The sequence below is a fragment of the Pezoporus flaviventris genome, unplaced genomic scaffold (genome assembly GCF_033815535.1).
Source record: "Pezoporus flaviventris isolate CSIRO_AGI_PZ_B2104156 unplaced genomic scaffold, CSIRO_AGI_Pfla_v1 ptg000078l, whole genome shotgun sequence".
Lineage (NCBI taxonomy): Eukaryota > Metazoa > Chordata > Aves > Psittaciformes > Psittacidae > Pezoporus > Pezoporus flaviventris.
In genome coordinates this window covers 15,267,352-15,284,093 of record NW_026892626.1, presented here as the reverse complement: position 1 = coordinate 15,284,093, position 16,742 = coordinate 15,267,352, and the positions used below count along the sequence as shown (strand labels likewise).

The following is a 16,742-nucleotide window of genomic DNA, read 5'->3' as shown; positions in this document are numbered from 1 at the left end:
ACCAACTCAAAAACCTCATTGGCTAATATTCATTTCAACATTTTTGGCTTTCATCCTTCATCTTCCTTTACCAATTTAATCTTTCCTGGTTTTCATGTTCCAGGGAGACTTTGCATTCATGCTGTCAAATCTGTACACATTTTGAAGTGTTTTCTATTCCATATGCCCGTATTACCTTCTACTTTGCATAGTGCTCGTTATGCATGCATGATCACAGACTATTTCTAGCATTAATTAGGATACGAAATTAAAGTTGTAAGTACATTATTGGTCACAATACAAGCAATATGAATTTGCTTTAAAAATGAAATTACTAAAGTGTTAAACCTATTTAATAGTGTCAGAAATAATAATGTTCACAATCTACGTGCCACAGTACAGCCAGAGTTCACAAGTGGCTTTGGAATATTATTTCCACTTCAGAAAGATACACATAGAACCCCCCGAGAAGTTTATTTAGCTTATAAACGTATCTGGAAGAAGACACAGGTTTGTTTCTTCTGCTGGCTATAGAAGCCATGCAGCTTCTCTGACCCTGATCCCACTAACAGGGCTTCCATTGCTTAAGAACAGCATTCCTTGAAAACTGATTAGGAATTTTAGCAGGAAAATCTTATTTGCATTGACATTAAATGTTTCACAGGGACATAATGTTTTTGATGAACTTCTACAAACATAATCATATTTCCAAAAGCAATATGCCAGGTACCCTGACTAGAAAACAGGCTGGACAGGGCTTGGAGCAACCTGGTCTAGTGGAAGGTATCCCTACCTGTGCAACCCAGGGGGGTTGGAACTAGATGAGGTTTAGGGTCTCTTCCAACCCAAACCATTCCATCATTCTGTGATCTTATAGAAGCCCAAACCATAAGAGCAGCCTGTCAGTAAAGCTGCCAGTGTCAACAATTTATCCAGCCATTTCTTCCTTGTTTCTACAAATCAAACCCAGACACATTCACACAACAGACTAACATATTCCCTGTCTCAGTGCTACATTAAAAACACCGTGACCTAATGCACTCAGAAAAGGAGCAAAACCATTCTACACGTTTGGAATGTTAATTTTCCCTACAAACACATTTACTAAATGTTTTACAAGAGTTTAGACACGCGTCTTTTTACTGAACATGCACCTTAGTTTATTTTATGGGCAGTCATCTTGCAACCCTGTCGCTCTGCTGCCTCCCCCTCCTCTTTGCTATCAAATCTACTCGTAGAGTACCTCTGTAATGGGAGGTGTTAATACAATTTGCGCAATGTAAAATAATAAGTAGTAACAATGAGATGCATGTTCCCTGGGCCTCTGTGATAACTCCAGGTAAAAACAATGCCATAGACTGGGAATAGGCTCATAAATAAATTTGCACTCAGAAGAGTGACTTGTTTACTTACACGCAATGGAAAACAATACATTATAAACCCCTGCATTGAAAAGAAATGATCACAATTTCACAACAAACAGTGAGGGATATCATCGTGTACCTGCCTCGCACAAAATAAACCATTAGACAAGAGCCTCTGAGAGTCATTTGTTGAGGGCATGTACTCTCTAAGGTCCCTCTTACTGCACAAGGAGTTCAAGATACTCCAAACCAAGCAGAGAATGTTGACCTTCTGTAAAGACCCAATCCTTTGTTAGCAAGGCTCTTTTTACTAGGGCAGACTTTTGTCTGCAGCCTCAGTATGACAGCATATTATCCACAATTTGGATACTCACTTGCTATGCTGAGATGAATAAAGGGACTTGTCTTGTTCTCTCCATTCTTTTCATTGACTGCCTGGACATAGTAGGCTCCTGCATCAGATACTGATGTTGCAAGGATCACCAGCTGATTCTCCAGTGTGATGGCTCTGTTTAGGAAAGAAAAGGATCACTCTGAAACCAGGAGAATGGTACCCACTAAGCAAAACCCATACAACACTTGAGACTTGACAGACTGATAGGATATTCAATGGTCATCTAAATCAAGACATTGGGGAATCAAAACCAGCCCCGTTTCAAATACATTCACAGGTAATACTTAAACCTGTGATGCCTCTTCTCTGTTTAGATTGTACAAGATGATTATGGTGCCATGCAGAAAGCTCCAACATATGAAACTAGAATTGTTTAAGTGAGAATAAGAAGCTACACAAGAAATGGCAAATGACAACAGAGATGAACAGCCTGCAAACTGTATCATTATGGGTTGATGACAGCCCTGGCAAACATCAGTATGCTGCAAAGTCGGTTTTATTGACAGCCTTCAACATGTGAAAGCTGGACTATTACAGACTGGCACTCAGGATGTAACACCAGAGAAAGTAGAAATCAAAGGCAGCAGAACCTCAGAGGGTAAACTTTCTGTATTTATGGCATCGCTAATTATCACAGCATCACAGACACAAACATCAGCAAGTTTGAGCCTAATTGATATACACAAGTGATCTGTGTGTAGATAGTTTTCCTTTAAAGCAGGTATGAAAGCACAACCCTGCAGTTGGCACAGGTGTAAGCCTGAAGGACTCAACAAATGTCATCATATAACACAAGTCTGTTCTTGCTTAGGGCTGCTACATAACAAATGTCTCTATAAATTCCCTTGTAGGCAGCGTCACCCCTTTGCTCCACAATGGGGTCGGTTACTTTGCATGTTACATCTGTTAGATGGTCTTTTTCATGACTGTAAGAGATAAAGGTTTAATCTAGAGATAACAGGTAAAAATTTAAGGGCTTCACGGAATAGGACACAGGAAGCTCAAAACCAAGATAAGAATAAAAGAACATGAAAAGTTCCAGAGAACGCCTGTGGAGCCAAATGCTGACAGTCCTATAGACTGGGACAGGCTCAGACTTGGAAATCTGAATGCAAAACTTGGAGCAACAAACTCCTACTTTCACTTACGTTACTTGATGAGAAGCCACATTGAGTTCATCTCTGCTACCAGTCAAATCTTGGAGCGTGAGGTCAAGACAACATGTAAAATTATTATACTGGATCAAACAAGTTCATACATCAATAGGCCTCAAAAAAAGTCAGCGCTAAGTCAAAGTATTTGTGCACTAATCAGTCAATAATAAACTTCCCTGCACTGGCACAGTGTGGTTAACATTAATAATTCACAACTAGTTTGCTTTTGAAAACTCATTTAAAGCAAACGGGGAAATCACACATTCCTACTTGCTTTCCTACATAGGAAGGGGAATGAAAAAACTACAGTGAGAACACAGCAGTATTCAAAGGCTACACATATTTTATCCATAACCCTTCAATTTTCTAATGTGGATACAAAGAACACTGAACCTCTGTAATGCTGTCACAGAAACACAGGACTGTTTAGGTTGGAAAAGATCTTTAAGGTCATTGAGTTCAATCATTAACCCAGCACTGCTGAGTCCACCACTAAAGCATGTCCCCAAGCACCACATCTACGTGTCTGTTACATACCTGCAGGGATGGTGCCTCCACCCACTGCCCTGGGCAGCCTGTTCCAATGCTTGACAACCCTTTGGGTGAAGAAAGAGTTCCTGATCTCCAATCTAAACATCACCGGTGCAGCTTGAGGCCATTTTCTCTTGTCCTGTCTCTTGTTAATTGAGAGAAGAGACTGATCTCCTCCTCACCACAACCTCCTTTCAGGTAGTTGTAGAGAACAATAAGGTCCCCCTGAGCTTCCTTTTCTCCAGCCTAAACAACCCCAGTCCCCTCAGTTGTTCCTCATCACACTTGTGCTCTAGACCCCAATAAATACAAAGCTCCTGAAAAATATATAAGGCCGTGTTTTCAGCTTTAAAATCAGTCATTACATATCAGCTAAAGATCCTGTTTGAATTATCTTCATTGACAGTTTTATTATAAAATAATACTAAAGAAGACCCCACAGGATGATTTTTTTTCCCTTTATTCAATGAACCTGTGCTAGCTTAATTGACTTAGAAAATGAATCAAAGAAACTGTGATAGATTTAGAGTGGGGATATAAAATGCAATTAATATGATACTTGATAAAGCAAATAAAGATAACATTCAAATGAAGTGCTAATAATTGAATATTAGAGACAATGACATCCACATTCATTTCTACTTTAGTTCAAAAGAAAGCAGCATTAAAAGACTCTTTGAAATTACTGAGGTATACGTCAGGCTCCTTTGATGCCAGCTGCAACTGTACCCAGGGTTTTAAAGGTGAGCCTTGAATACTGGTGTGATGCGCGCTGTTGGTATCTGCATTAAACTGGCTGGGAATTTTAGACTTTTAAACCATTATACTCATCTACTAATCAGGAGCAAAGGGAAAACGTATTTATTAAGAAAATTGTTCAGGATTAAGTGGGTTTTTAAATATAATACGCTAATACTTAGTGGAGCGTGAGCAAAATGTAACGCCTGCAAGTGAAATGTAAGTAAATTTCAAGTATTAAATGAATCTAAGTATATTTGAACCAAAAATATCACTGCAGAAGGGCTAAACTGTATAAATTACATGTTCAAAATAGTGCAAAACAGCTTGCTATTCATTTGCTGTCCTGGGTTCAGCAGTAGCAGTCGTTTTTCTCCTCCTTGGTAGCTGGTGCAGTGTTTTGACTTTCGGCTCAGGAACAGAGCTGATAACACCAATGTTTTGGTTTGGCCAAGGACTTTGTGAGCCTCATGCTCTGCCAGGGAGGAGGGGAAGCCAGGAGGAAGCAGAGACAGGACACCTGACCCAAGCTAGCCAAAGAGGTATTCCATACCACAGCACGTCATGCCCAGGATGTAACTGGGAGTGAGCTGGAAGGGCTGGGAGACTGCAGGGTTGGAGGAGGTGTGGGTTGGTGCTTGGTCAGGCTGGGGGGGGAAGTTATCGGTTGGCTGGTGGTGAGGTGTTGTATTCGCTTCCCTTGTTATTTCCTTTATCATTGTTATTATTGGTGGTAGCAGCAGTGATCTGTGTTATACCTTAGTTACTAAACTGTTCTTATCTCAACCTGTGGGAGTTGCATTCTTTGTGATTCTCCTCTCCGCCCCTTGGGGAGCAGGGGGAGGGAAAGAAGCGGGGGGAGCGAGTGAACGAGTTACCTGACTGGGTTTAAACCACGACATTTGCATAGAAAGAAAAAGAGTTAGAAGACAAAGCAACTACTGAAGACAACTCCTTGGGGTCATCAATTACGCAGTCAAACTAATGCTCAATTACAAACCCCACAGTGAGCTATTGGTATCTTAAAAGTTCTGTGAGAAATGGGATGTTTCAATTTCATTAACTAAAGACAGGTACAGGGCAAGACCCGAGCCTTCAGAGGCTGCAGACCTGGGGAGTTTTATTTAGAGCAAGCCTGAGCCTTGTGCATCAGCAAAGTCCATGAGTCACGTTGTAAAGACTCATTAATTCCAATGTTTCTGAAGCATCTGCAGATCCGTGCCCTGGTCCTTACCAGGGTTGCAGCCACTTTTTGCATAACAGCTGCACAGAGCACCCCGACGTTGCCTTCACACGTTGTCTTGGGTTTATTGTTTGTTTGCACTGTCTGATATAACTTCTAAATCATGACAGCGCCACGCTGATGTTGCAAAGCAAATCTGATTGCTGGCTGCTCAGTTCACCAGCACATTGAGGGAGCTGACCGAAGCAGATGGAGCGGGCTTGTCCCTAATTCATACCCAACACTGAATTCATGAACATTTAAATCTTGCTTTCTTTTCAAGCAGTATCAAACTAGGCTCTATCTATTCTTGAGACGGAAGCAACCACACTGATCCTTCGGGATTTCTTAAACGTAGGGGAAAGGAGCATTTTAAATCCTACATTTTAATAGTATCTTAAATTTCTTTGGAACGCAGTGGAAGCCTGTAGGGAATGGCAGGCAGTATACATACAGCAACGTGTCTGCGAGTGGTAGGCAGTTACAATGGTGGATTCAGTATTATCTCATGTCCTACAAGCATTTCAGTGACACCCTTACCTTAGGGGCAGCCAGGGCCTAGGGCAGATTGACCTCAAAGTGAGGGTGAGTTGGAACTTTGAACAAGCTACGTTTATGACATGCTGCCTAGCCAAAGAGTTCACTCCAACGGGATGGGAAAGGCAGCAATGATGGGGACAAGTCACTTCATCTACCCACTTCTTCAAAGTATGTGAACATATAAATAGGAACCTAACAAGGTTTTCATCATTTCCATTATTGCAACCACAATTTAGCACTTAGTCACACTCTGGGATTTTCAGCCTTCCAAATACTCCAAAAAATTCTGGTCCAAATAATCTCTAAATTTGATCTAAAGGTTATGGAAATTAATCCGTTAACATCAGTGGAATGGTAATCAGGCCTTTAGAAGTGATGAGAATTTTCCAAAGGGGATACCATTATGAAGGCGTTTGAGACAAAGTTTTTGGAATGAAATAAATTTTCCCTGCACTGAAAATTGCATCACTTACTAAAACGCTGCAAATGAACTCTTCAGTCTCTTAAATAAGTGGATTTTCATTAATAACGGGGGTTTATGTGAAAATACTTGTGTGTAAATCTACTCTACAAGATAATTCCCAAAAGTCAGATATTTGCTATGGTTATTAGTCTATGAGATTACAGAATAAATAGATAATACTAGGTTATAAAAACATCACAAAATGAAAATCACAGAGTAACCTGATTAGGCTTTCTCTTAGCAGGCTGCCATCTGCTCATGAACCAGAGTGCACTATTTTAGTACAAAGGCCTTCATAAAGCCTCTTTTCCAATATTATCTCCAGCTAATACGAATATCAATCCCTCTTTACAAGCCATATTTTACCAGAAAACCTCAGTTCCCCTTTTAAAAACTTTTGTGCACATCACATAGCTCACATTGATCTTTCTCCATGCGCCAGACGCCGCACGTAACAGTGGTGTTAATAGAAAAAGGAGAGATTATGGAGCAATAACAACATAATTACTAAAAGACTTCCCCCACGGATTTCCCCTTTTGGAAAAAAAAAAACCACACGGATACACTGCAGCTAAACCCACAGCTGTTCAAGTGAAATCCTGCCTCGGAGTAGTGCATGCATGGCTTAACAGAGTGAGCAGTTCAGCACCCTTGTGTCCTCCAGTTCTGATGGGGAATTACTATTCAAAACCATTTAAATACATGTCTTTCACAAACAGTTCCTGTTTTTCAGGACTCAGAGCAAAATTCTAACCTATGTGCTAGGGCAACGTGCCAAGCAACAAAGCACTAGGAGTTGTGCCTGGATGCCGCTATTCAGGTTCCAGGTTTACCGTAGCTCCAAATCAAGCATCTATTAACAAAAACTTCATACTTACACAGCTGAATATTAAAGTGAATAATAGAACCTGAACATTCGGTCTAACTGCACAAATTAATGTGTTGGTTTTACAACCCATGCCAGTTAATACTACTGTTTCTCTAGCTATGCCATGGTACAACACATGCTTCTGGGAAGCAACTGGCTTTCTACTCATGAATGTGTCCCCAGGCTACACAAGAATAACCAAGAGAGTCCTAATTGCCAGGCAGAGGTTGAATGCTGTTGTGAAATGAAGGAAGACAAGCTATTAACAGGTTTAGCAGACATGTTTCCAGAAGTAAATGAGAGAAGCAGTAGAATTCCCATGTTTTAAGCTTGGCTTCACTATTCTTCTCTAGCGCTGGTTTTAGAGTTTCAAGGTCTGGGTTAAGCAAGGCTATATTCCCTATGCTTGCTCATGAATACATTACACAAAGCCTGTTCTGTGCAAAACAAGGATAAGGCTGGAATGGAAGTGGATGGAAAACGGTACTTGACAAATCATCAGTGATCCACTATCTGACTGGAAAGCTGTATCAGGTAGAAACCCATAGGGTCTGTCTTTGGAATGAAGGAATTGTTCTGGAATTATTTAATGTTTTCACTGGTGTTTGTTGACTGATTATAGATTTCACTTCCTAAATCTGCAGCTGAAGTCCCAAAGACTGCGGAAAACAGCATCAGAATTCCAAAAGCGTAAGTCCTGTTTAAGCCTCTCTCCAAGACTGAGGTTTGCAGCTCAGTGAACAAGTTCAAAGCATTGTATTTGAGAAGGAATTCTGACTATGGAACAGGCAAACCTCACAAGAGATGCAAAGAGTGGTATCATTGGAAAGTATATTAAATAACCCTGTTTCTCATCCAAGTGTGGCCTCCACTCAGTTTTGACTACTAGATTTAAGCACGTAGGCTAGTCAAACCCCCCAAACCACATCAGAACCATCCGCACCTCCTCCCAGCCATCCAATCCCAAAGCGTAATCTAGAAGCCATGACATGCAGGAGACTACTTGAAAACCACCCCAAAAGTCATCACAAGTGTTTTCATATGGGTACAGGACTCTTAAAAAAAAGCATCTCTGATTTAAGCAGAATCATCAAATATCAAGTCCGTTATAAAAATCTTAGCAGTTTGCTTCACAAAAAAAAGCTTTTTTTTAGTCTTTGGAGATAGAGACTCCCAGAAAGGATGCTCAGATGAATTATCCCAAACACATATTTAAAATCATGCTCATATCAAGCAATTACTGGCCTAGAGATTAAAAAAACCACAAAACCAACCCCAAGATAATCACTATATAACAGATCATGACAGAGGAGATGTTTGCAGTGAGAGACAATGCTGCCGATCCAGAAGCAAGCAATTACAATAACAAACTAAAGAATAATCATAAGTGAGTTACTTATGTTAAAATGTTCTTTTTCTCCCCCCCCCCCCCAGGAATTCAGCCGCTTCAATTCTTGTTTAATGTAACTTAATCATCACACAAATGTACTCTCTTTTTAAATTATTATTACATTTTAAGCAAGAAGATTTAGTACAGCTGATATAAAAACCCATGTGTGCTTGAAACACAGCTCTTGGGTGTTATCATACTCAACACCACTGATGTGTGCCTGGATGTGCTACTCCAGCAACAGCAGTTCTCAGACTAGTAGAAAAGATCCAGACTTTCAAGACAAAACCTATACCTCAGTCAACAACAGAGACTAAAGAATAAAATAAGTCCATTTTCTCCAGTCTTTTCTTCTAAAACTCCTACTACATTAAAGATACTTGTAAATAGAGTATCTATTTTCTTCTCTTTCAGTTTATCATCTAATCAAAACACTGAAATCCTCTTTCAACATCACTATCTGTTGCTATGGACAAAGCTAGCAACCACTGCAAAGAATAATAGTGGAAACTCTCTATTATAAATGGGTTATTTAAACAAAACATTGCAGTTAAAAAGTATCAGAGGCTGTTGATCTACACAGCTGGCTGATTTCACTGACAGCAAGCACAATCACTTGGGATTTTATAGCTCAGCTTTCAGATACAGGCATGAATATTGCTCCTTTTTATGCTATTTCTCCTGAACCCATTATTCAAGATGCTGTGTTTTTCTCCTAAACACCATTTTATTTTCCTTTTCCTCCACTGCAAAAGGAAAACTTCTGCTCTTTAATTGTAGCTTCACTTCCGATGCAACACATCAACGTAATGGTATGTGGTAGAGTGGTTTGTAGTCAAGTATTAAAGAGCTTCCCGGTCAATATTGTATCCTCATACCATTATTTCACTGAGACACATTTGGTTTTATTCTGTAGTATAAAAGGCATGACTGTGAACTGCACTAACTATAAAACAAATTAGTGCAGGCCTGTCACAGGGCAACGCAGAGAGATGAGTGATTATACAACGATAAAGAAAGCTTTGTCCTCTCAAAAACAGATTTAGCAGATACATTTAGATGCGCCACAACTGTGCTTGCTCAGATACTCCCAACCTCTGGTTATTCATGTTCCTGAATTTGCCTCAGCACCACCTCTGCCATTTTATTCCCCATTCTCCACGTGTCTCACTCAAAACCATCCATTTTCACATCGATGCAGCTGAGAATAAGATGTGGCACAGCTGCTGCTGTCCAAACGCACCGCAGGGATTCACAGCAACTGAAGTATCTAGTTTGGAAATAAAATTGCAAATCTCTTGACAGGTCAATGCAAATCTCCAGCATGTTGGGTCAGTTCTCTCAGCTGAAACAAGCTCTTCTTCAGCAGCTGAATACACACACGAGTATATCTACAACTGATATACTGAGTAAACAAAGCACCGACAGAAATCACCTGGCTGTAATCATGAAACCTAATGGCAGCTGTGTATCAGTGAAGATGAAACAGCCACACACATGTGGAAGACCTCCAAGAGGACACCTGCAATGACTGTTCAGCACCACACATGCCAAAGGCTTTGTTTTTCTTCTAGTGCTAGAAAGATGTGTCCATCTTACAGACATCATCCAAACTTACCACGCTAGCCCTACAAGTGAGCAGAGCAGTACTGAACTGGCCTTTTAGCTCCTTTAGGTCACCCAAAATACAAGTATGTTGAAATAAATGGGAGGATTTCAAAGGGCAGGAAAATCTGTACAGTCGTAACATATTACACCCCTGTTCTGATGAGTAGTAGGGAATGTTATGCTCCAGAACTAACAGTCTAGCAGCCCATTAGTTTTTAAGATGCATTACTTCTCCTTTTAATAGTACCAAATCTTTAGACAAAGATCATGGCGACGGTAAAAAGGAGCAAGTGACTCCGGCATCAACGTCTGCTGCTGCCAAAGAGCACAGTACCGAGTAGCAACAGAGCAATTTATTTAGACAAGTTTTACTATGAAAGATAATTAAAGATTTAGTGGCCTGGATCGATACAACAGCAACACCAGCTACCCACAGCTCTGCAGGCTGCTGAGACTAGCAAGCTGCAGCACTACACCTAGCAATTTGTGTTACTGCTGCAAATTCCTTGTACAGTTATTATACAGTACCGTAGGTTTGCCGTCTACATCAAAATAGTGATTTTGCGTATTTATTTCTACTCACACACTATTAAGACATACACTGCTGCTATGCAGCATGAACTGAGCACAAGCCCTAGAGCCAGGTTTTGCCAGTGACACGCAGTGTAGCACTGGGTGAGTTATTTAGCTTTTCTGTCTGTTTTGCTGAGAGAGAAAATGGGTAATACATATATGTATCTCTTTCTATGGCGAAAAAATTTATCTTAAATAGTTAATACCTCTTAAAAGATGGAGAGGATTATGCAAGTGCTAAGTCTTAATGCTCCTTACTTTCCCCCTTGCATTTCAGTTTGAGTATCAGGCATTTTGTTATGACTTGAGGCAAAGCATTTTCTTGCTTTCTGATTTTTAACTGCTTTAACATCTCCTGCACCATACACACTGGGCAGGTGAGCAGTGCTTTCCAAACATCAGTCTTCTAGTAACTCGTGGCATTGCACTACTTCTTTCAGCATAATCCCCTCAATACCGACTACAGATATGTTTAGTAACAAATATGTCCATCACAGACACTGCAAAATCCTGGGCTTACTGAAAATGAAACAGCTTTATTAATGCTCTTAATGCAAACATTTCAAAGCACTTCAAGTTAGTGACAGCAAAACATCAAGAAAATATGGTTAATATATAGATACATATATATAAGCAGAGCTTCAGCAGAAATTTAAAAGGAAGCAGTGACTCTGTATGTCTATCATAAATAGGCTGTACAGTGACATAAAAGCAAAGCCAGGTTGGATGCATTCAGCCATATGTTAAACATCCATATGAAGCCAAACACTGGAAACTTTGGAATAAAAAGCAAACTGTAACAGCACCGCAGCATTTGGTGTTAGGGTTTCTACCCAAACATGATTTCCTGTCACTGCTGTGTGAAACAGAGCACAGTAAACAACTAGAAGATATTGCTCTGTCGATAGCAGTTTATCTATTCGGTTAGGTATATACACTGCTGGTCAAAAATAATACAAGACAAAATTTCTTCAGAGAGAAAAGGAGAGATTCCTCTCTCCAATAAATGAGGCAAACATACAAAGCTGCTGCGTAGCACAGCTACACGGTTCTAAAAGGTGGGAAGAGAAGTTATGAGGGGTTTATGCAAGAGATGGAGAAATGCAATTATATCTAAAGCTAACCATTCGATCCTCCCTTGCCCAGGCAAAGTATTACTCTGTATATTAAAATCTATGAACCCTCAATGTGAGCATCAGCGTATTTTAAAATGAAGTGTGCTGGAAGGTAGCCTTTAGACATTCAGAAATACAGATCCCTTTTGGGATCCATTTGTACGTTGTGTTTGAAACCCGGCTGCAGCCCTCGACTCCAAAACTCATAAAAACCAGTTCAATGGCCAACTAACGTGTAAATAATGGGTGATTAAAAGTCCAACAGAACAGACAGGTATTTTTCTTTCTTTGCTTTCAATTTGGATGGTGCTGCCAAAACCAGGAGGAGAGTAACCTATCAACTCCAATTATTTTTCAATTGCTTGAAATCAATACACAGATGTGCTCATATGACTTATTGTTAATTTGACTTCTGAGTCTAATGACACAAATTTCCTTGTGGTAGAGCAGTGCCATATATTCAGGACTCTTGGTTGTAAAGCTTAAGGAAGTCAGAAGGCCAAAGCTTGCATAGTAAATCCTGCCAGAATGACAGCAACTTCTACTTTAGAAACAGCCCCAGTGGTAACATAGAACTTCAGCTCCCTTCCTTTGATACTAAACTATAAGCTCCACACACTCCCTCTAATGAAGAGCAATAGAGAGCACAGATCTGAGCACCTGCCTTGTTTACATCTGCTGGATGATCCATAAACACCATGCCCATTGAGCAGGCAAATGAAACCCTGAAGCATCAGTAGATGCAGTTTGGTCTCTCTAATTTTATGGCCACAATATGCTTTGCAGAGCATTTTTATTTTCAGTGCTGAAGAAACACTCAGCTGTGAGTTACATGGCACAAGAACTCACAAATCCTGGGAGAGACGCATGCGTGGTACCAGCCTAGTTTATATTCTTGGGGTTGTGAACAGAATGCTCAACACCCTGCCGATGCAAAGTGATTCTACATAATAGTTAGACCGGAACAGAAAAACTCTGATGCCCCCAAAGTCTCTGCCGCAATCTGTCTTCACGTATTTATCTCCTTACTTGCAGACATTCCTGCTGCAGAGGTTTTAGGGATTTGCTCCTGCAACACAGCAGGATGCTGCTCCCTGCTATTCCCCTCACAGGGAGAAGAGGTGCTATTCCTGAGTTAATGAACAGTAGGCACAACAGTTCCATCATCTTCAGCTACTGACTCTTTTTATCCACTTCGCCCTGTAATGAGGATCTCTAGTTGCTCACATTTACCTAACGGCAGCATCAGCTATCCCCTAATCCTGCAACACATTAGAATGGAAAAAGATAGATGCAGGAAAACATTAAAATGCCCTTATCACTTGGCTGCAGGGGTATAAACTTAAAATAGGAGATTGTTTTCCTGTTGAAAACAAACAAATAAATAAATGTACTTAATTTTCACCTTAAATAATCCTTATGAGTGTTGAATGGATGCTTTGATTATTGCTGTAAATATGAACAATGAAACATTCCGTTATACCTTACCTAGGTTAGAGAGAAGCAAATTCAATTCCTTCCTGTACCTGTTTTTCCCAGGTGCATTAACACACTTCTTTACATTCAAGAACCAACTTTTATTACAAGCCGAGTGTGGAGGGAACATGGAGATAGGGAAAGAAACCAGGATGAACAGAATGCTAATGAGAAAGAAAAATACAACCGCCAACAGCCAATCCCTTTAATTAGATGGACGTCTACGTGTTTAACTTCCAAGTTCTTAATCCTGTTGTTACTGAACTCAGAAGTTGGAAAACAGAAACGACGCTCAAAATCACCCCTGCAGGATCCTTCGCTAAAGGAAATGTGAAAACTCACCTCTTATCTCCCAAGACAAAAATGCAGTCCAAAAGAATGACAAAAGCCAGAGCAATGAGGCCAGTGACAATGTACAAACTTCAGAAGGTAATCATAAAAACAGAGGTAACAAGGAGACAGGGAACAAGGCAGTCACACAGGATTGTTAGGTAGACGTCTTGTTTTCTTTCCTACCCAAACCCTAAGAGCCAAAACATGTATTTGGTGATGCTGCAGCCCTTCCTGAATCATGTAAAACAATCCAAAAAATGACCATCTGCAACAGATGTTAACTTATTAGTAACAGGGAACAAAGACATCTTCTTGCAGTTTCATCATACTTCACATGGTAAATCCTCATTCACTGATAAGAAACTTTATACAAACAACAGAAATAAGTTCACAAGTAGGCCTGTTTTGACGTAACAAAAGCACACTGTGCAAGTGCTTAATATTTAAGCCAGAATAGAACATGAACACGTACCCAGGAACTGTGATTTTTCTTAAAGCTACGATGAGCTACGATGCAGGAATGTAAGCTCACAGTTGCTCAATACACTCTCTGTAAAGCTAGAGGGACCACTGGAGGGGGGGAAGTCATGGCACAGCTCGTTTCCAATTGAGTACCTGTGTAGGAGAATGAGCTGAAGAGAGGGCACACATCCATGCTAACACACACACGTCCACATCTCTGGAGATGCGTCAGAGCTGCTTCTTGATTGATCCATCAACTGAAGCACTGAAGTTCCTCCTTCAGCTCATTCAACAGCCTGAGCTTCTGTAGTAGATAGTTTTAATTCTGTTCCCTGATGCCTCAAATGAGCCAGTAGTGCCTACATGAAGGTAGGGTTGTTACAAGCACAGAACTAAGTTTCAAGACCTAATGATACTGCTCTACAGATAATTACAGCATTCTCATATGACTTAACCCAAAAGGTCAGCAATACAATGTTTACCTTTTCCTCCCTCTTTCTTTACTCTTCACTACAGACTGGCAACTGAAAAGGAACAGCTGAGGAAAAAACATGGGAGTTACCTCACAAGAGCAGAAGTGATACCAACACCACTAACACCATCTCACTGGGTTCCCTCTTAAAGCAGCAGAGGGACTGTCAGGTTAAAGAAACTCCTCATTCCAACAGCACTGGAACCAGAAGAGGAAAACTCTGTCAAAACCAAACCCTTCAGTAATGGAATTCTTTTCTACACTCCCATTGCCTCTCAGAAGCAGAATCTCTGATGCCTCAAGGACGTATCACAATAATATTTGCTGGTAAGCTCTATGGCAAGAACAACATTAACATAAAGCATTTTCCCAAGAAACACCATTCTCTTTATCCCACACAAAGCACCTGGATGTTCACTAGCACTGCTGAGCCACCTGAAACCCTGCTCTTCCACCCCATCATCATTTTCTGCTATGCACACTTCCAGCCCATGACACAGCGGTGACTGTAAATGTGCAGCCCATGTTGCTCAGTCTACGTTATGTATTCAACCCTGAAACAAACTGGCAGTGAACCCCCACAGGGAGCGTGCAGCAACAGGAAAAGGATAATGTTAGGATGACCTGTGAAGATGGATGAGCAAACCCCAAAGCTCTGTATTTCAGTACTTCACTGCTTTAAACCGTATTTCATCTGCTTAATGTAGGTTTAGAACAGGTCCTTGAGACTGCTTTCAACCAAGAATGTACTTTTAGAAAACAAAAGGACATAAAACACTTGCTGAAATGTAATTCTACGTGCCTCACATTTCCACATTCCTATTATTTTCTGCAAACATTTGCTTGTAGTACTAACAAATGTGAAATGATGCAAGTCTCTTGTTCAACTGAAACCACCTGACAGGGTAAAATGGTGCCGACGCCAACCAAGCAGCATTAAACAACAGCTGCTCTATTGCATTGGGCTGCAGAGTACAAACAGAGTCTGCATCCCAAAGCAGCACCTGACACCAGGAAGACAAATACACCATTTTGAGCAGCAGAAATAACACGGTCAGAATTTGCATCTTATGCCCCTAAACTTTCCAACCAGCAAAATAGACATAATATCAAAACAGAACCTTTATCTTCTTTAACACGGACCCCGCAGCCCCGCTACCTTCCGTTGTTACCTCACCATAAAATAGAAGACTTTCCACTCTGCCTTCAATCCTCTCTCCAAGCAGCTCTCTTGTTTTCCAGCAGTCAAGCCAAACCCTCTAAGCTCTTACTTCCTCGACCTCCCCTGACCATGGGGCTGAGCAAATGGCAGCACCTATAGCTTATATGGAGATAACTGTCTGTTGATGAACCCAATTCAATTCAGCTGGCAGCAGACTTCCTAGCAGCCGGGTGCTGCTTTAGGGCTTCTTCCTCTAACCCAGCATCCAAGTCCTACTTCTATTTCTAGCCTTTGCTCAGTGGGGCTACTTTTGGCCCAGAGATTTTGCAGGAAGAAACCAGAGGCAGATATGGACACACAGAACAAGCAGTACTACAAAGGCATCAGTCTTTTAGAAGGAATCTTTGTAAAGATGCCCACATCATGCCAGATCCCATCTATTCTGTGGCAGCTGTACAGCATCACATTGAGTCCTGTGGATAATAATCTATCTTTTCCTGACAAATTCCAGCGCTCTCATCATCTCAGAGCAGAAATATTCAGAACTGAAATCCATGCTTGCATGGCTGTATTTCATGTCTCAATGAAGGTCCATATAAACTTCTGATTCCACCATATATCGTCTATATATATTGAGCATACCTCTCTATATATTCTACATCTATAGACTGTAGCTATTCTATATCTATAATAAGAAATCTAATATACTCTGTTTGGAGGTTTCACTTAACAGAATCTGAGCTACTGCTCATTAAAAGAGGCACCACTCAAATTATAGTTTACTCTTTTCATTTGTGCCTTCATACTGATTGCATTTCATTGTTTAAATAGTTGCTTCAAGAACTCCAGGGAGAAGAAGAACGTGTTACTGTTGAGGGTACGCCTGCTCTCCTATTTA

The 16,742-nt window shown here is 40.6% G+C and overlaps 1 protein-coding gene across 1 annotated transcript in view; it reads right to left on the bottom strand.

Moving 5' to 3' along the window:
• SDK1 (sidekick cell adhesion molecule 1) overlaps positions 1-16,742 on the bottom strand; it is a 418,839-nt gene that overhangs the window by 213,931 nt on the left and 188,166 nt on the right. The window contains exon 6 of the mRNA XM_061473901.1: positions 1,718-1,851. Coding sequence (XP_061329885.1) covers positions 1,718-1,851 — 134 coding nt within the window. The remainder of the gene's footprint in view (positions 1-1,717; positions 1,852-16,742) is intronic.